The sequence below is a fragment of the Thunnus thynnus genome, chromosome 18 (genome assembly GCF_963924715.1).
Source record: "Thunnus thynnus chromosome 18, fThuThy2.1, whole genome shotgun sequence".
NCBI classification, from domain to species: Eukaryota; Metazoa; Chordata; class Actinopteri; order Scombriformes; family Scombridae; genus Thunnus; species Thunnus thynnus.
This window is the reverse complement of record NC_089534.1, coordinates 4,920,748-4,941,160: the sequence shown is the minus strand read 5'-3', so window position 1 is coordinate 4,941,160 and position 20,413 is coordinate 4,920,748. Positions and strand designations below refer to the sequence as shown.

The 20,413-nt window shown below is 38.3% G+C and overlaps 3 protein-coding genes and 1 long non-coding RNA gene across 4 annotated transcripts; all 4 read right to left on the bottom strand.

Moving 5' to 3' along the window:
• Positions 1-206: 206 nt before the first annotated feature.
• On the bottom strand, positions 207-2,818 carry LOC137169291 (CCAAT/enhancer-binding protein zeta-like). Its single transcript, XM_067572374.1, has 5 exons — positions 2,521-2,818; positions 1,883-1,978; positions 1,593-1,690; positions 861-942; positions 207-778 (listed from the first exon to the last, which is right to left on the bottom strand). The coding sequence occupies exons 2-5, from the start codon at positions 1,962-1,964 to the stop codon at positions 618-620; spliced, it is 423 nt and encodes a 140-aa protein (XP_067428475.1). The 5' UTR covers positions 1,965-1,978; positions 2,521-2,818; the 3' UTR covers positions 207-617.
• A 1,315-nt stretch (positions 2,819-4,133) lies between these two features.
• LOC137169290 (tripartite motif-containing protein 16-like) lies at positions 4,134-6,628 on the bottom strand. The gene has a single exon (XM_067572372.1). The coding sequence runs from the start codon at positions 6,441-6,443 to the stop codon at positions 4,770-4,772; it is 1,674 nt and encodes a 557-aa protein (XP_067428473.1). The 5' UTR covers positions 6,444-6,628; the 3' UTR covers positions 4,134-4,769.
• A 2,636-nt stretch (positions 6,629-9,264) lies between these two features.
• On the bottom strand, positions 9,265-10,723 carry LOC137169292 (uncharacterized). Its single transcript, XR_010924433.1, has 3 exons — positions 10,133-10,723; positions 9,498-9,593; positions 9,265-9,305 (listed from the first exon to the last, which is right to left on the bottom strand). It is a non-coding gene; the product is annotated as an uncharacterized lncRNA (long non-coding RNA).
• A 243-nt stretch (positions 10,724-10,966) lies between these two features.
• Positions 10,967-19,975, bottom strand: LOC137169886 (uncharacterized). Its single transcript, XM_067573295.1, has 2 exons — positions 18,285-19,975; positions 10,967-13,582 (listed from the first exon to the last, which is right to left on the bottom strand). The coding sequence occupies exons 1-2, from the start codon at positions 19,919-19,921 to the stop codon at positions 11,815-11,817; spliced, it is 3,405 nt and encodes a 1,134-aa protein (XP_067429396.1). The 5' UTR covers positions 19,922-19,975; the 3' UTR covers positions 10,967-11,814.
• Positions 19,976-20,413: the final 438 nt, after the last annotated feature.

Below are 20,413 nucleotides of genomic sequence, written 5' to 3'. Positions count from 1 at the left end.
AAAAATATATTAGTGACCTTTCAGCCTTCAGTTAAAACAGCTGCCTGATGTCTGAACCATGTACGTACTTAACCTGACATGATAAAGATTTTTAAAAATCTAAAATAAGCAGAAACAGATTAAGTGTGTTTCATTGGTCAGAACTAATATGGGCGTGTTTATCTGTTATTTATGTACATTTCTACTGTAAACAAACTGAAACAGCATCAGAAAACAACAACTTTAATTTCTGTTGATATATTTACCTTCATAACACAGAAGCAGTATGAATAATATTACAGAGTTAAAGCAGATTCAAGAAAATCTGTTGCTTCTGTGTTCAATTGCAGACAAAAACGTGTTACCATAGCAACATAATGTCCTGTATACCAAAGTCTTTTCAAATTTTACAAAAAACTAAACATCTTCTCTTCAGATCATGTCGTCATTTGATCCCATTAAGTTTTCATCAGCTGACTGGATCTGAAAACCAGTTTCTGCTCTGTTTCCTCCCAGTTTACTACCAGTCCAACGAGTGGGCGGGCGTCTACGGCATCCGAGAGAGAGACCACGAAGCCTGGGCGGCCAAACAGGAGTGAAGGTGTCCGTCAGTTACAGTCCACAACAACACACAGCAGCTACTTCTTCTTCTTCTTGTTCCCGAACATCTTGCTTCCTGTCCTGGCTCGGCCCAACATCTTCTTCTTGTTGAACATGGTCTTCTTCCTGCGCAGCGTCTTAACGTCGCGGTCTTGGATCCAGCCGTCACGCTGAGACTCCCACTTGATCTGCTTCAGGCCTGCAGGGGGACAGGAAGTGTTAGAAAGACAAGGAGAGGACGTCTGCATCACATCATCAGGAGTCGTTCAGGTGTCTCTTACCTGCTTTGTCTCTGTTGTTCATGGCGTTCAGTCCGATGTTGTCAAACTTAGAGCCGGCGTTCTCATCCAGCAGGGAACCAAACTGAAAAACACCAAACAATTTTTAACTGAAACAGGAAGTTTTCAATCCAACACACTGTGTTTTATGTTGTATGGTGAAAACCTTTTATCTCCAACATATCAACTTTTCTGGAAGAACACAAAATGAGCCTCGTTTAGGCTAAACGTCAGTGAACTTTGGTATCAGAAGGTTTTATGAGTTTACAAGGTTGAAAAACTGTATCAACCCAATTAGAGCTGAAACAGTTAGTTGATTAATCAATTAATCTGCAACTGTTGACAATCAATTAATCATTTGAGTTATTTTTGTAAGAAATTCACTGGTTACAGCTTCTCAAATATAAAGATTTGCAACTTTTTTGTTTATATGATGTAAAATGAATATCTGTGTGTTTTGGACTGAAAACAGAGTGATTGAGATGTTTTGACATTTTTCATAGAGCTGCAATGATCAGTAAACTAATCAATTAGTTGATTGGCAGGAAATGAAATCACCAACAAAACGTAAAAACATTCTTGTTCCAGCTTCTGAAAATGTGAGTATTTTCTGGTTCCTTCAGTCCTCTGTGACAGTAAACTGAATGTCTTTGAGTTGTTGGTCGAGACAAGATGAGACATTTGAGAACGTCATTTGAGAAACGGGGATCAACTTTTTTTTTTCCATCATCTCACCTCCTCAGCAGAAGCAAACACAGCAGCGTCTTTGTTTCCTTTCTTCTTCTTCTTCTTCTTCTTCTTCTTCTTCTTCTTCTTCTTCGTCTGTTTTGAACCTGTGAGCAGAAGCAGCCATCAATAAAACAACTTTAAAATGAGTCGATCAACAGTCTGCAGCTCAAACATCACAGTTTTTAAAGCGGAGGATTATTCACAAAAGAAGGAAAACTCACACTTTATATACTTTACTAAATAAAAACAGGACAAATGAAGGCAGATAAAAAGAGAAAGTTCAACTCAGCATTAACCTAAAGATCCAGAGAAGTCGAGCTCCTCTGAGGATTTTCTCTTCCCCTTCTTGGTACGAGGAGTGATATCTGGAGCTTCCATCTCTTCATCTGAATCTGCAAAGAAACTATTTTTATTTCATTATTTGACGCAGAAAAAGTTGAATTCATAATCTTATGTAATAGAAACAAGATATTAATATATTATGATGTCTTTAAGGATTTAATAAACATACAACACTGAGTGTGTCATGATTTTTCTTCCCACTCAGACACATTTTTCTTACAGATAACAAAAAAACACAAGTAAAGTTGACGTCATTTTTGTAATTTACTGTTTTTCTTTGATTCATTTTTTAATCTTCACATGTAGATGTAGCTTTAGTGCACTGTAACAACATATTTCATGTCTTCTTAATAATTCTATCACTTATTTTTTCTAATGTTTTTAAAATATTTTAATGATATTTAATATATTTTTGTTTCATCTATGTTTCTCTGTGTTTGTATGCAAACAGAACTTCTGCACATCTTCCACCTTTAGTTTTTCATGTCGTATTAAAATGACACTTTTTTTTTTGGACAATATTAGATAATAAAGTGTGTTTGATCCACTCTGAGTAACAGGATGAAAACTGTGATGAAGGTTTGTAACTCACCACCAAACGCAGCATCGTCATCCTCCAGCTCTGGAACTGAAACAAGACAAAAAAAAATAAAAAATAAAGCGATGCAGGAACAAATCTGTCAGTAACACATCTGATTAACACATGAACCATAAACAAACACAAGTCCACACACAGGGGTTACACTGTTTACAGAAATATTTCTACTTGTATTGAAGGATCAGAGTTCTTGTTGCATCACTTCTTATGAACAGCAGGGGGAGTCTGGCTGCTAAAGACCAGTTAAAACGACTCCAAACTCCTGAATGTGTTCAGTTTTCATGTCTGGAGACGTTTCTTTACATGTAAAATGAATAAAACACTCAAAGTATTCACATTACTTTTACTTTAATACTTTAAGTACACTTTACTGCTAATACTTATGTACTTTTACTCTGAGTACTTCTTCCACCTCTGACCAAGTGTTAATCAAAGCTTTCATTTGATGTCTGTGACAATTAAATAAAAGACAACTTGAAATGTGCTTAAGTTGTAACAAGAGGCTTACAGATCAATCTAAATATCCAGCTGATATCTTACCAGTAAGTAACAAGAAATCATGATACAGAAATGCCAAATGTATTTTTCAGCTAAATAACAAGTAGAGCTGCAACTAACTATTATTTTTCTTATCCATTCATCTGTTGATTAATTTCTTGATCAGTTGATTAGTTGTTTGGTCAATAAAATGTCAGAAAACAGTCAAATAAATGCTGATCACAGTTCCCCAAAGCCCAAGATAACGTCATCAAATTGCTTGTTTTGTCCAAAATCCAAAGATATTCAGTTTACTGTCATGTAAGACTAAGAAAAGCAACAAATCCTCAAATACGACGAGCTGAAAATGACTTAATCCTTACAAGTTTGGTCCTCAAATGTCTTGTTTTGTCACAACCAACAGTCCACAACACAAAGATATTCAGTTTACTGTCATAGAGGACTAAATAAACCAGAAAATACTCACGTTTGAGAAGCTGGAATCAGAAAAAGATATTTCTTTTTAAAAAAAAAAAGAGAGAGAGAGAGGCTCAAAACGAAGAATCAATTATCAAAATACTTTTTAATAACTGGTGATTAATTTTCTGTGGATTTCATTGTTACAGCTCTACTGTTACTGTCGCATTTAAATGAGTGATTCTTATCAAAAATGTTTGTGTTTATGTAAAAACTAAAAGAATATCAGCCAATATATTATCAGCTTTTTATTTTTACTCTCAAACATCAAAATCAATTTCCATTTGATGCTACTTTATACTTCCACTCCACTACATTTATTTGACAGCTTTAGTTACCTATCAGATCAATATTTTACACATAAAACATTTGATCAGTTTGTTATATATGTATTGTTATAGATTAGACTATTCAACAGTATAAGGTGTTAAATTAGCTCCACCTAGAAAGCATTAAATGCTTTAGTGAAGAAAGCTGAAAGTACAGAGACTGACTGACAAACGTTTGTCTGCTCTGAACTCTGTACTTTGTGGTGTTTCAGGAGGAAAACTGCCTCAAATAAACTCTCATTTTAGTTTCACATTTTCTCCACAAGCTTTGAATGAGATCCTGAGATGAAGACAGAAGAAAATACTTTGCTCACTGTCGAAAAAAAACATCTTTATTTATTGATTATGGAAAGTTTCAGATTACATCCAATCAGTAAAGTCTATTTAATGACTCTAGTTCAATGATTTCATGTACAGATTCACTTCATCCACACAATCACTTAGTTTAACCCAGAATGTCAGCTATGTACAAGAACATAATAAATGATTATTATCATGATAATTACACTTTGATTGTACATTTCTTTATCAATTTACAAAGTGATGAGAACAAAATATCTATGATGAAGGAAGTTCTGCTGTTTTCTCTGTTTAAGACGCTGAAGTGGAAGAGAAACAACAGCACACAAATACATCAATACAAACATGAAACTAACATTTAGAACAAAGAGAAGTTCACATTTTCATCTGAAGAAACATCAGTGAAGATTAAAAACATCATCATGAGCAGTGATAGCCTCCATGGATAAAAACACACAGGAAAAAGTGAATTTTAAAGGAACTCAAAACATCAACAGAACAAATGAAAAGAAAAAAAAAAGTTGACAATCCCAGTTTGATTGACAGCTGATCTCTGTGCAGTTCAGAAACACCACAGCAACGAGCTCTCAGAAACAATGGAGACAAAAACATGAAGAATTACAACAGAATCTGACACATGAAGTCTGAAATGACTTCTGTCTATTTCAGTTTACAGAACTCAACTGTGGATCCAATATTAAGCCAAAGTCCAGCATAGAGAGGCTGAGTGAATGTGGTCTGGACTCTGTGGAGGAGAGTCATGGTTTTAGAGACGCTGTAGAAGGACAGAATACCTGCTCTGTGATCCAGGTACACTCCTACTCTGGAGGAACAAGGACCTGAGACGGGAGTTGGGATGTTGTTGAACCAAAATGTATAACCGAAAGTGTTACAATTTAAAGACCAAGATTTGTTATTATGTCCAAATACACATTCATCAGAGTTTCCTGCTCTGCTGATATTCTTGTATGCGACTGCTACATTAACTCCCAATATCCCTCTCCACTCCACCTCCCAGTAACAACGTCCAGTCAGACTCTCTCTACTCAGGACCTGACAACATCCAGTGAATCTGTCTGGGTGACTAGAATAAGACTGTTGTTGACTCTGGTATGTTGCTTTTCTGTTCCCCTCAGATAATAACAGCTCTGTGTTTACTGTGTTTGGATCCAGTGTGATTTCACGTGAATATTTTAAGAACTCAGCTCTGGTCTTGGGTTCTGGTTGTGACAGTAAAACGTCCACTTCAGTCACTGTCAGTGAGATGTTTGTCCATTTCTGCCTCAGGATGTCCTGTAGTTGATCTCTGAGCTCTGACACAGCTGCTGTCACATCCTCAAAGTATCTCAGAGGACGGATATTGATGCCGGATGAGTCTGTAGGTTCACTGAGTTGTGACAGTGAGGGGTAGTTGTGTAGAAACTGGATGTGATCCTCTGTGTGTGAGAGCTGCTTCAGTTCAGCGTCTTTCCTCTTCAGCTCAGTGATCTCCTGCTCCAGCTTCTCCTGAAGCTCTTTGACTCGACTCACTTCAGTTTCCTGCTGGGATCTGATCTGCTGCTTCACATCAGAGCTTCTTTTCTGGATGAGACGGATCAGCTCAGTGAGGATCTTCTCACTGTCCTCCACTGCTTTATCAGCAGAGCGACTGACGGCCTTCACCTCCTGTTGAAGCAGCTTCACATCTTTCTCTCTGTCCTGGATTCTCTGCTGGATGTTTTGTCGACTCACCTCGAGCTCTCTCTGCCTCTCAGTCCTTTCTGCTGCAGCTGAGACTGTGACGTGGCCTTTATGTTCATCCATAGAGCAGAGATAACAGATACTCTGCTGATCAGTACGGCAGAATATCTTCATCACCTCATCATGATGAGAGCAGATGTTCTCCTGGAGCTTCTTGGAGGGGTCGACCAGCTTGTGTTTTTTAAATGTAGTTGATTCAAAGTGAGTCTGGAGGTGTTTCTCACAGTAAGAAGCCAGACACACCAGACAGGACTTGAGGGCTTTCAGCTTCCTCCCAGTGCAGACATCACAGGCCACATCTTCAGGTCCAGCATAGCAGTGATCAGCAGGAGCAGCTTGGAGTCCAGTCTTCTTCAGCTGCTCCACTAAAGCTGCTAACATGGTGTTTTTCACCAGGACAGGCCTCGGTGCGAAGGCCTGTCTGCACTGAGGGCAGCTGTAGATCTTCCTCTGATCGTCTCCATCCCAGTATCCTTTAATACAGCTCATGCAGTAGCTGTGTCCACAGGGAATAGTCACCGGATCCTTCAGTAGATCCAGACAGATCGAACAAGAGAAGGTTTCTCGGTCCAGCTGATCTCCTTTCTGCGCCATTTCAGCTCTCAGCAGGAACGACTGTCTGAGGTTCACTTCCTGAGAAAGTGAAACAAGTTTCAGCTCTTATCTCAACAACACATGTTTCCGCAGTAAAACTGTAGATGTGAAGGGGAGGGAACAAGGAAATATGAGCACAGATTGGAGCTTGTTGTGTTTGAGAGCAGGAAGAAGAGGGAGGGCTTATCAAGTGCTGATTCATTCCAGGTAGAGGAGCAGTTTTAAAAGTTACTGGATGTTTTTCATTTGGCTAACGTGGCTCCTCACTTCCCTCACTCACGTCTCAGCTCCTCCCAGCGAGGACGAAGGAATTTAATTCACCAAAAGGGACGTCCTCACTCACTGTGGCCTTATTTTGAGGAGACGACAATGACGCACAACATCTACACTGTCAAATATGAAGAAGTCAGCTATCAATATGTAGAAATTATTAAGGAACAGTTCAAAGAGTTAATTAGCTGAACATGAATTTTAAGCTTAAACTTTAAACTTCATAATTTCTACATATTGATAGCTGGAAGGAAAACAGCTGATAACTGCTCCAATGTTTTATCATTTGATTATAGATCTACAGCAGCGTCTGTCTGTCACACAATAAAACACAAATAGACAATTTAAACCTGTTAATTACTGAAAGAACAGAACTGACATAAAGAAGCAATAAAAAAAGTTTGTGTTTATGTAAAAACTAAAAGAATATCAGCCAATACATTATCAGCTTTTTGTTTTTTACTCTCAAAAATCAATATTAGATTAAAACATATTGTGTTGTTTGGATTCAATTTCCAACAGTTAAAACTTGTGCAGTTTTATTTTGGGAACACGACTAACAAATTTGAATCATACTTGACAATTATGATGGAAACTGATGAAAAATATATTAGTGACCTTTCAGCCTTCAGTTAAAACAGCTGCCTGATGTCTGAACCATGTACGTACTTAACCTGACATGATAAAGATTTTTAAAAATCTAAAATAAGCAGAAACAGATTAAGTGTGTTTCATTGGTCAGAACTAATATGGGCGTGTTTATCTGTTATTTATGTACATTTCTACTGTAAACAAACTGAAACAGCATCAGAAAACAACAACTTTAATTTCTGTTGATATATTTACCTTCATAACACAGAAGCAGTATGAATAATATTACAGAGTTAAAGCAGATTCAAGAAAATCTGTTGCTTCTGTGTTCAATTGCAGACAAAAACGTGTTACCATAGCAACATAATGTCCTCTATAACAAAGTCTTTTCAAATTTTACAAAAAACAACTAAACATCTTCTCTTCAGATCATGTCTTCATTTGATCCCATTAAGTTTTCATCAGCTGACTGGATCTGAAAACCAGTTTCTGCTCTGTTTCCTCCCAGTTTACTACCAGTCCAACGAGTGGGCGGGCGTCTACGGCATCCGAGAGAGAGACCACGAAGCCTGGGCGGCCAAACAGGAGTGAAGGTGTCCGTCAGTTACAGCCCACAACAACACACAGCAGCTACTTCTTCTTCTTCTTCTTCTTCTTGTTGCCGAACATCTTGCTTCCTGTCCTGGCTCGGCCCAACATCTTCTTCTTGTTGAACATGGTCTTCTTCCTGCGCAGCGTCTTAACGTGGCGGTCTTGGATCCAGTCGTCACGCTGAGACTCCCACTTGATCTGCTTCAGGCCTGCGGGGGGACAGGAAGTGTTAGAAAGACAAGGAGAGGACGTCTGCATCACGTCCCGCCTCTGGTTTTAGGAATCAGATGGAACATCGTAATGAAAGTCATTTCTGTTTTTACCTACATTTGTCAAATGATGGAAAATATGAATATTGTGATATTAATTTGATCTCTCAGCCCTAATTTATTTATGCAGTGAGTGTTTGAAGCTGATTTTGTCTCTGTGGAGAAGTTATGAATTGTTGCTGGTATCCAGCCGACTCAATAAAAACGTTTCTCTCATCTTTTCCTTTTTTTTAAACGTGATGATCAGAGTCTGATGTTGTTTCACGTGCAACATTTAATAAATGCTTTATAACACACTGTAATGTAGTGTTCAGGACATTCTTAAGTGAACAGTTATTATACTATTACAACTGTGTTTTGAGAGATATTTGAGGACGTCATCTTGGTCTTTGGGAAACAGGGATCGACATTTTTTGGATCACACAACTAATCGATTCATCGACAAAATAATCAACAGATTAACTTTTCAACAATCAACAGCTGATCTAAACCAAAGTAAGAGCAGCTCATCCTCCAAGCTGTGTAAAAAGTATTTCAGTGTGTGGAGTCAAACTGTTGTATTGTTGGGGAATTACTTCAGATGTTCAAGTAGAAAATGTGTCAAAACATAAAGACAAAATATTTCTTTAGTCTTCTTAGTGTCCACGTGTCTTAAATGATTATTGAAAGTTCTGGCAGACCGTCTATAAGACTATTTCTCTTCTTATTTTGAGAAGGTGGCAGGTAATGCAAGAATTCAAGTGAATGTGTTTTGTGTTTTTACAAATTGTATTTTATATTTCGTGTCAAAGTTTGTGTTTGAAGGAAAAAACGAAAGAACATCAAAAAAGGGAGATACAAGGTTTGTTCCTCCTGCTTATCTGAAAGTTTTCCTCCTGTCAGATATTTTTTACATTAAACCTGCTGCCATCAGGTAGATTTCAGGTTGTCTTCATTTCAACTATTTCAGTTGTTGCAGTCACTCGGGAATAAACTCTAAATGTTTCAGTTTCTCTTCGTCTCACCTCCTCCTCAGAAGCAAACACAACAGCGTCTTTGTTTCCTTTCTTCTTCTTCTTCTTCTTTTTCTTCTTCTTCTTCTTCGTCTTCTTCTTCTTCTTCTTATTCTTCTTCTTCTTCTTCTTCTTCGTCTGTTTTGAACCTGTGAGCAGGAGCAGCCATCAATAAAACAACTTTAAAATGAGTCGATCAACAGTCTGCAGCTCAAACATCACAGTTTTTAAAGCGGAGGATTATTCACAAAAGAAGGAAAACTCACACTTTATATACTTTACTAAATAAAAACAGGACAAATGAAGGCAGATAAAAAGAGAAAGTTCAACTCAGCATTAACCTAAAGATCCAGAGAAGTCGAGCTCCTCTGAGGATTTTCTCTTCCCCTTCTTGGTACGAGGAGTGATATCTGGAGCTTCCATCTCTTCATCTGAATCTGCAAAGAAACTATTTTTATTTCATTATTTGATGCAGAAAAAGTTGAATTCATAATCTTATGTAATAGAAACAAGATATTAATATATTATGATGTCTTTAAGGATTTAATAAACATACAACACTGAGTGTGTCATGATTTTTCTTCCCACTCAGATACATTTTTCTTACAGATAACAAAAAAACACAAGTAAAGTTGACGTCATTTTTGAAATTACTGTTTTTCTTTGATTCACTTTTTAATCTTCACATGTAGATGTAGCTTTAGTGCACTGTAACAACATATTTCATGTCTTCTTAATAATTCTATCACTTATTTTTTCTAATGTTTTTAAAATGTTTTAATGATATTTAATATATTTTTGTTTCATCTATGTTTCTCTGTGTTTGTATGCAAACAGAACTTCTGCACATCTTCCACCTTTAGTTTTTCATGTCGTATTAAAATGACACTTTTTTTTGGACAATATTAGATAATAAAGTGTATTTGATCCACTCTGAGTAACAGAATGAAAACTGTGATGAAGGTTTGTAACTCACCACCAAACGCAGCATCGTCATCCTCCAGCTCTGGAACTGAAACAAGACACAAAAAAATAAAAAATAAAGCGATGCAGGAACAAATCTGTCAGTAACACATCTGATTAACACATGAACCATAAACAAACACAAGTCCACACACAGGGGTTACACTGTTTACAGAAATATTTCTACTTGTATTGAAGGATCAGAGTTCTTGTTGCATCACTTCTTATGAACAGCAGGGGGAGTCTGGCTGCTAAAGACCAGTTAAAACGACTCCAAACTCCTGAATGTGTTCAGTTTTCATGTCTGGAGACGTTTCTTTACATGTAAAATGAATAAAACACTCAAAGTACTCACAGTACTTTTACTTTAATACTTTAAGTACACTTTGCTGCTAATACTTATGTACTTTTACTCTGAGTACTTCTTCCACCTCTGACCAAGTGTTAATCAAAGCTTTCATTTGATGTCTGTGACAATTAAATAAAAGACAACTTGAAATGTGCTTAAGTTGTAACAAGAGGCTTACAGATCAATCTAAATATCCAGCTGATATCTTACCAGTAAGTAACAAGAAATCATGATACAGAAATGCCAAATGTATTTTTCAGCTAAATAACAAGTAGAGCTGCAACTAACTATTATTTTTCTTTCTGATTGATTTCTTGATTTCTTGATCAGTTGATTAGTTGTTTGGTCAATAAAATGTCAGAAAACAGTCAAATAAATGCTGATCACAGTTTCCCAAAGCCCAAGATAACGTCATCAAATTACTTGTTTTGTATACTTATGTATTGTTATAGATTAGACTATTCGACAGTATAAGGTGTTAAATGAGCTCCACCTAGAAAGCATTAAATGCTTTAGTGAAGAAAGCTGAAAGTACAGAGACTGACTGACAAACGTTTGTCTGCTCTGAACATGAACTCTGTACTTTGTGGTGTTTCAGGAGGAAAACTGCCTCAAATAAACTCTCATTTTAGTTTCACATTTTCTCCACAAGCTTTGAATGAGATCCTGAGATGAAGACAGAAGAAAATACTTTGCTCACTGTTGAAAAAAAACATCTTTATTTATTGATTATGTAAAGTTTCAGATTACATCCAATCAGTAAAGTCTATTTAATGACTCTAGTTCAATGATTTCATGTACAGATTCACTTCATCCACACAATCACTTAGTTTAACCCAGAATGTCAGCTATGTACAAGAACATAATAAATGATTATTATCATGATAATTACACTTTGATTGTACATTTCTTTATCAATTTACAAAGTGATGAGAACAAAATATCTATGATGAAGGAAGTTCTGCTGTTTTCTCTGTTTAAGACGCTGAAGTGGAAGAGAAACAACAGCACACAAATACATCAATACAAACATGAAACTAACATTTAGAACAAAGAGAAGTTCACATTTTCATCTGAAGAAACATCAGTGAAGATTAAAAACATCATCATGAGCAGTGATAGCCTCCATGGATAAAAACACACAGGAAAAAGTGAATTTTAAAGGAACTCAAAACATCAACAGAACAAATGAAAAGAAAAAAAAAAGTTGACAATCCCAGTTTGATTGACAGCTGATCTCTGTGCAGTTCAGAAACACCACAGCAACGAGCTCTCAGAAACAATGGAGACAAAAACATGAAGAATTACAACAGAATCTGACACATGAAGTCTGAAATGACTTCTGTCTATTTCAGTTTACACAACTCAGCTGTGTCTCCATCAAAATAAAGCCCAAGTCCAGCATAGAGAGGCTGAGTGAATGTGGTCTGGACTCTGTGGAGGAGAGTCATGGTTTCAGAGACGCTGTAGAAGGACAGAATACCTGCTCTGTGATCCAGGTACACTCCTACTCTGGAGGAACGAGGACCTGAGACGGGAGTTTGAATTTTGTTGAACCAAAATGTATAACTGTTAATGTTACAATATAAAGACCAAGATTTGTTATTACGTCCAAATCCACATTCATCAGAGTTTCCTGTTCTGCTGATATTCTTGTATGCGACTGCTACATCAACTCCCCTGCTCCACTCCACCTCCCAGTAACAACGTCCAGTCAGACTCTCTCTACTCAGGACCTGACGATATCCAGTGAATCTGTCTGGGTGACTAGAATAAGACTGTTGTTGTCTCCTGAATGATGCTTTTCTGTTCCCCTCAAATAAAAACAGCTTTGTGTTTACTGTGTTTGGATCCAGTGTGATTTCAAGTGAATATTTTAAGAACTCAGCTCTGGTCTTGGGTTCTGGTTGTGGCAGTAAAACGTCCACTTCAGTCACTGTCAGTGAGATGTTTGTCCATTTCTCCCTCAGGATGTCCTGTAGTTGATCTCTGAGCTCTGACACAGCTGCTGTCACATCCTCAAAGTATCTCAGAGGACGGATATTGATGCTGGATGAGTCTGTAGGTTCACTGAGTTGTGACAGTGAGGGGTAGTTGTGTAGAAACTGGGTGTGATCCTCTGTGTGTGAGAGCTGCTTCAGTTCAGCGTCTTTCCTCTTCAGCTCAGTGATCTCCTGCTCCAGCTTCTCCTGAAGCTCTTTGACTCGACTCACTTCAGTTTCCTGCTGGGATCTGATCTGCTGCTTCACATCAGAGCTTCTTTTCTGGATGAGACGGATCAGCTCAGTGAAGATCTTCTCACTGTCCTCCACTGCTTTATCAGCAGAGCGACTGACGGCCTTCACCTCCTGTTGAAGCAGCTTCACATCTTTCTCTCTGTCCTGGATTCTCTGCTGGATGTTTTGTCGACTCACCTCGAGCTCTCTCTGCCTCTCAGTCCTTTCTGCTGCAGCTGAGACTGTGTCGTGGCCTTTATGTTCATCCATAGTGCAGAGATAACAGATACTCTGCTGATCAGTACGACAGAATATCTTCATCACCTCATCATGACGAGAGCAGATGTTCTCCTGGAGCTTCTTGGAGGGGTCGACCAGCTTGTGTTTTTTAAATGTAGTTGATTCAAAGTGAGTCTGGAGGTGTTTCTCACAGTAAGAAGCCAGACACACCAGACAGGACTTGAGGGCTTTCAGCTTCCTCCCAGTGCAGACATCACAGGCCACATCTTCAGATCCAGCATAGCAGTGATCAGCAGGAGCAGCTTGGAGTCCAGTCTTCTTCAGCTTCTCCACTATATCCGCTAACATGGTGCTTTTCACCAGGACAGGCCTCGGTGCGAAGGTCTGTCTGCACTGAGGGCAGCTGTAGATCTTCCTCTGATCCACTTCATCCCAGTGTGTTTTAATACAGCTCATGCAGTAGCTGTGTCCACAGGGAATAGTCACCGGATCCTTCAGTAGATCCAGACAGATCGAACAAGAGAAGGTTTCTCGGTCCAGCTGATCTCCTTTCTGCGCCATTTCAGCTCTCAGCAGCAACGACTGTCTGAGTTTCACTTCCTGACAGGTGAAACCAGTTTGACAGCTCTTGTACATGTTGGTTACACCCATCTTCAAACTGTAGATGTGAAGGGGAGGGAACAAGGAAATATGAGCACAGAGTGGAGCTTGTTGTGTTTGAGTGCAGGAAGAAGAGGGAGGGCTTATCAAGCGCTGATTCATTCCAGGTAGAGGAGCAGTTTTAAAAGTTACTGGATGCTTTTCATTTGGCTAACGTGGCTCCTCACTTCCCTCACTCACGTCTCAGCTCCTCCCAGTGAGGACGGAGGAATTTAATTCACCAAAAGGGACGTCCTCACTCACTGCCGCCTTATTTTGAGGAGACGACAATGACGCACAACATCTACACTGTCAAATATGAAGAAGTCAGCTATCAATATGTAGAAATGATTAAGGAACAGTTCAAAGAGTTAATTAGCTGTACATGAATTTTAAGTTTAAACTTTAAACTATTCCTTAATAATTTCTACATAGTGATAGCTGGAAGGAAAACAGCTGATAACTGCTCCAATGTTTTATCATTTGATTATAGATCTACAGCAGCGTCTGTCTGTCACACAATAAAACACAAATAGACAATTTAAACCTGTTAATTACTGAAAGAACAGAACTGACATAAAGAAGCAATAAAAAGAGTTTGTGTTTATGTAAAAACTAAAAGAATATCAGCCAATACATTATCAGCTTTTTGTTTTTTAATCTCAAAAATCAATATTAGATTAAAACATATTGTGTTGTTTGGACTCAATTTCCAACAGTTAAAACTTGTGCAGTTCAGGCCTTCAGCTGTCAAAATGAGACAAATCAAGAGCGTATTTTACAATTTTGCAGTGTTTTTGGTTCAAAATTCCCTCCGTTTTTCATTGTTTCCTTGCTGAGATTTAGCAGCACTTAGAGGGGAATTTCGCACTCAAAACACTGTAACTTTGAACCATCCTGATTTGATTTGTCTAAAGCAGCAGTCACATGATTAAGTGACGTTCACTCATCACTATGACAGGTGGGGCCAGAAGCTTGGTGACGTAGTGGCTGGTTGGTGAACTGCCATAGCTGGGCTGTTAGCCGTGTTAATGCTAGTCAGACCTAAAAGACATTTTGACTTGTCAAAGCATGAAAAGAAAAGGTGTAATTAATATCATTAATGATGGCTGCACTGTATTTAGGTGAGCCAGTTCCAGGACTCTGGTGTTATGCTCACTGAGACAATTAATGGAATGGAGCCATCGTTAATGTTAATGTTAATGTTTTCCTGCTTTGACAAGTCAAAATGTCTGCCATTGAAAGGGTCCATAGCTCCTGCAGCTTCTCTATACTCTTCTGTTTGCTTCCACCTGCCATTTTGTTCACCATTTGTACAATAAAAAGTTAGTAAAGAGGGAAAACAAAGCTAATAAGCTTGGTAACGGTCGATTTATTCTAAAGATGTATTTGTATTGACTCCCCTCTCATAACTGTCTGCTGCTTTTCGAAACAGTTTTTACTTTGACAGAGAGGTTAAGGAAAAGTGGATGGAGCGTCAAAGCTAATAAGCTCCGTAAGCTTCTTCCATTTTGTTCTCTCAGGCACCTCAAAGGTCAGCACTGCCAAGATGTCTTGCTATTGGTCAAAGTTAACCAAAGTTTGATTTGCAGTTAGATTTCACAGTTTTAAATTGTGATGTGATCAGGTCTTAACTCTGAATGCTTAACCCTCATGTTAGCCTTAGTTGGATTTTGTTCCCGATCTTTTACAAGGAGAGATCTCTTCACAGCCAGTACAGAGAGGAGGAATCACTACAGCGACTAACTACTCTTTATATGTACACGTGTGTGCATGTGAGTATTGCATTACAATAGTTCAATATTTTGGGAAACATGCCTATTTGCTTTCTTGACAAATTCTATGAAACTGATATCGGTCTGTATGCTAAATATGAGCTATGGCCTGCCGCAGTAGCTTAGCATAAAAACTGGAAACCACTAGGTTGGCTGTTGTATCTTGTTTGTTTAATCTGTACAATAACAGAAATGTAACAATGACAACTTGCAATTTTCTTGTGTGGATCAAACAAGCAAGACACGTCTTAACTCAGGCTAGCTGTTTCCCCCCCGTTTCTAGTCATTATGCTAAGCTAAGCTAACCACATCCTGGATCTAGCTTTATATCAGCTACAGACATGAGAGTGGAATCAAACTCTCAACAAGTAAGTATATTTCCCAACATTTCAAACTATTCAAAGACAAACTAGAACAAATCTGAAACTATCCTTGTAGATTTAAGTATGGAAAAAAGAATATGAAATGAGAAGTCATTAACTATAATTGTCAATTGACTTTTTGAATTGCATCACGGTTTAACACAATCTTGTTTGAATTTGAAACTACTGGGTATTACAGCTGGGTACTGTTTGTTTCTACTGCTGATACATCCAGAGTTTGGTACTGACTCCAAAATAATATTTTAAATACCTCAAAGACTTTTTTATTTGTTAAACAAAAGATGTTTCTGATATAAATGTTGTTTAAACAAAAGCAGATGTACAAGGACTCGATGAGATATTGTATAAAATTGGCAAAAGTTGGATTTAAATCAGAGACTCTCTGACCAGACATTCAGTTTCCAACACTATCCCCAGCTACACAAACTCAATGTTCATTTGATTTAATTAAAATGTTAAGAATCTTCTGTTTTAAGTTTCAGTTTTACACACATGAAGGTTTCCTGATGTCAAGCTAAACAAAAGGCAGTTCATTACACTGAACACCAGTTTGATCATCTTTTGTTTTTGCCTACATTTGTCATATTGTGGAAAATATGAATATTGTGATATTAATTTGATCTCTCAGCCCTAATTTATTTATGCAGTGAGTGTTTAAAGCTGATTTTGTCTCTGTGGAGAAGTTATTAAATGTGGCTGGTATCCAGCCGACTCAATAAAACCGTTTCTCTCATCTTTTCCTTTTTTTGGACGTAATTATCAGAGCCGGATGTTGGTTCACATGTACTAGAGACACAATTACAGTAGAATATATAATATGAAATCTAATTTAACCTTCTTATACTCTGTTCATCTACAAGTGGAACATGTAAGTATAACAGGACTTAAAAAGAAAGATGTTGATGTTGATTAATTTTTTGATCAATTTATTAGTTGTTTGGTCAATAAAATGTCAGAAAACAGTAAAAAATGCTGATCACAGTTTCCCAAAGCCCAAGATGACGTCATCAAATTGCTTGTTTTGTCCAAAATCCAAAGATATTCAGTTTACTGTCATGTAAGACTAAGAAAAGCAACAAATCCTCAAATACGACGAGCTGAAAATGACTTAATCCTTACAAGTTTGGTCCTCAAATGTCTTGTTTTGTCACAACCAACAGTCCACAACACAAAGATATTCAGTTTACTGTCATAGAGGACTAAATAAACCAGAAAATACTCACGTTTGAGAAGCTGGAATCAGAAAAAGATATTTCTTAAAAAAAAAGAGAGAGAGAGGCTCAAAACGAAGAATCAATTATCAAAATACTTTTTAATAACTGGTGATTAATTTTCTGTGGATTTCATTGTTACAGCTCTACTGTTACTGTCGCATTTAAATGAGTGATTCTTATCAAAAATGTTTGTGTTTATGTAAAAACTAAAAGAATATCAGCCAATATATTATCAGCTTTTTATTTTTACTCTCAAAAATCAAAATCAATTTCCATTTGATGCTACTTTATACTTCCACTCCACTACATTTATTTGACAGCTTTAGTTACCTATCAGATCAATATTTTACACATAAAACATTTGATCAGTTTGTTATATATGTATTGTTATAGATTAGACTATTCAACAGTATAAGGTGTTAAATGAGCTCCACCTAGAAAGCATTAAATGCTTTAGTGAAGAAAGCTGAAAGTACAGAGACTGACTGACAAACGTTTGTCTGCTCTGAACATGAACTCTGTACTTTGTGGTGTTTCAGGAGGAAAACTGCCTCAAATAAACTCTCATTTTAGTTTCACATTTTCTCCACAAGTTTTGAATGAGATCCTGAGATGAAGACAGAAGAAAATACTTTGCTCACTGTTGAAAAAAAAACATCTTTATTTATTGATTATGGAAAGTTTCAGATTACATCCAATCAGTAAAGTCTATTTAATGACTCTAGTTCAATGATTTCATGTACACATTCACTTCATCCACACAATCACTTAGTTTAACCCAGAATGTCAGCTATGTACAAGAACATAATAAATGATTATTATCATGATAATTACACTTTGATTGTACATTTCTTTATCAATTTACAAAGTGATGAGAACAAAATATCTATGATGAAGGAAGTTCTGCTGTTTTCTCTGTTTAAGACGCTGAAGTGGAAGAGAAACAACAGCACACATATACATCAATACAAACATGAAACTAACATTTAGAACAAAGAGAAGTTCACATTTTCATCTGAAGAAACATCAGTGAAGATTAAAAACATCATCATGAGCAGTGATAGCCTCCATGGATAAAAACACACAGGAAAAAAGTGAATTTTAAAGGAACTCAAAACATCAACAGAACAAATGAAAAGAAAAAAAAAGTTGACAATCCCAGTTTGATTGACAGCTGATCTCTGTGCAGTTCAGAAACACCACAGCAACGAGCTCTCAGAAACAATGGAGACAAAAACATGAAGAATTACAACAGAATCTGACACATGAAGTCTGAAATGACTTCTGTCTATTTCAGTTTACACAACTCAGCTGTGGATCCATCAATATAAAGCCCAAGTCCAGCTTAGAGAGGCTGAGTGAATGTGGTCTGGACTCTGTGGAGGAGAGTCATGGTTTTAGAGACTCTGTAGAAGGACAGAATACCTGCTCTGTGATCCAGGTACACTCCTACTCTGGAGGAACCAGGACCTGAGACGCGAGTTTTGATGTTGTTGAACCAAAATGTATAACTGTTAGTGTTACAATATAAAGACCAAGATTTGTTATTACGTCCAAATCTACATTCATCAGAGTCTCCTGCTCTGCTGATATTCTTGTATGCGACTGCTACACCAACTCCCCATCTCCACTCCACCTCCCAGTAACAACGTCCAGTCAGACTCTCTCTACTCAGGACCTGACGATATTCAGTGAATCTGTCTAAGTGACGAGAATAAGACTGTTGTTGAAACATGAATGATGCTATCGTTTGGTGACTCATGAATGATGCTTTTCTGTTCCCCTCAGATAATAACAGCTGTGTGTTTGCTGTGTTTGGATCCAGTGTGATTTCACATGAATATTTTAAGAACTCAGCTCTGGTCTTGGGTTCTGGTTGTGGCAGTAAAACGTCCACTTCAGTCACTGTCAGTGAGATGTTTGTCCATTTCTGCCTCAGGATGTGCTGTAGTTGATCTCTGAGCTCTGACACAGCTGCTGTCACATCCTCAAAGTATCTCAGAGGACGGATATTGATGCTGGATGAGTCTGTAGGTTCACTGAGTTGTGACAGTGAGGGGTAGTTGTGTAGAAACTGGATGTGATCCTCTGTGTGTGAGAGCTGCTTCAGTTCAGCGTCTTTCCTCTTCAGCTCAGTGATCTCCTGCTCCAGCTTCTCCTGAAGCTCTTTTACTCGACTCACTTCAGTTTCCTGCTGGGATCTGATCTGCTGCTTCACATCAGAGCTTCTTTTCTGGATGAGACGGATCAGCTCAGTGAAGATCTTCTCACTGTCCTCCACTGCTTTATCAGCAGAGCGACTGACGGCCTTCACCTCCTGTTGAAGCAGCTTCACATCTTTCTCTCTGTCCTGGATTCTCTGCTGGATGTTTTGTCGACTCACCTCGAGCTCTCTCTGCCTCTCAGTCCTTTCTGCTGCAGCTGAGACTGTGTCGTGGCCTTTATGTTCATCCACAGAGCAGAGATAACAGATACTCTGCTGATCAGTACGGCAGAACATCTTCATCACCTCATCATGACGAGAGCAGATGTTCTCCTGGAGCTTCTTGGAGGGGTCGACCAGCTTGTGTTTTTTAAATGTAGTTGATTCAAAGTGAGTCTGGAGGTGTTTCTCACAGTAAGAAGCCAGACACACCAGACAGGACTTGAGGGCTTTCAGCTTCCTCCCAGTGCAGAAATCACAGGCCACATCTTCAGGTCCAGCATAGCAGTGATCAGCAGGAGCAGCTTGGAGTCCAGTCTTCTTCAGCTGCTCCACTAAAGCTGCTAACATGGTGCTTTTCACCAGGACAGGCCTCGGTGTGAAGGTCTGTCTGCACTGAGGGCAGCTGTAGATCTTCCTCTGATCCTCTTCATCCCAGTGTCCTTTAATACAGCTCATGCAGTAGCTGTGTCCACAGGGAATAGTCACCGGATCCTTCAGTAGATCCAGACAGATCGAACAAGAGAAGGTTTCTCGGTCCAGCTCAGCTCCTTTCTGCGCCATTTCAGCTCTCAGCAGCAACGACTGTCTGAGTTTCACTTCCTGAGAAGTGACACAAGTTTCAGCTCTGATCTCAACAACACGTGTTTCCGCAGTAAATGCAGCCTGACAGCTCTTGTACATGTTGGTTACACCCATCTTCAAACTGTAGATGTGAAGGGGAGGGAACAAGGAAATATGAGCACAGATTGGAGCTTGTTGTGGTTGAGAGCAGGAAGAAGAGGGAGGGCTTATCAAGCGCTGATTCATTCCAGGTAGAGGAGCAGTTTTAAAAGTTACTGGATGCTTTTCATTTGGCTAACGTGGCTCCTCGCTTCCCTCACTCACGTCTCAGCTCCTCCCAGCGAGGACGGAGGAATTTAATTCACCAAAAGGGACGTCCTCACTCACTGCGGCCTTATTTTGAGGAGACGACAATGACGCACAACATCTACACTGTCAAATATGAAGAAGTCAGCTATCAATATGTAGAAATTATTAGGGAACAGTTTAAAG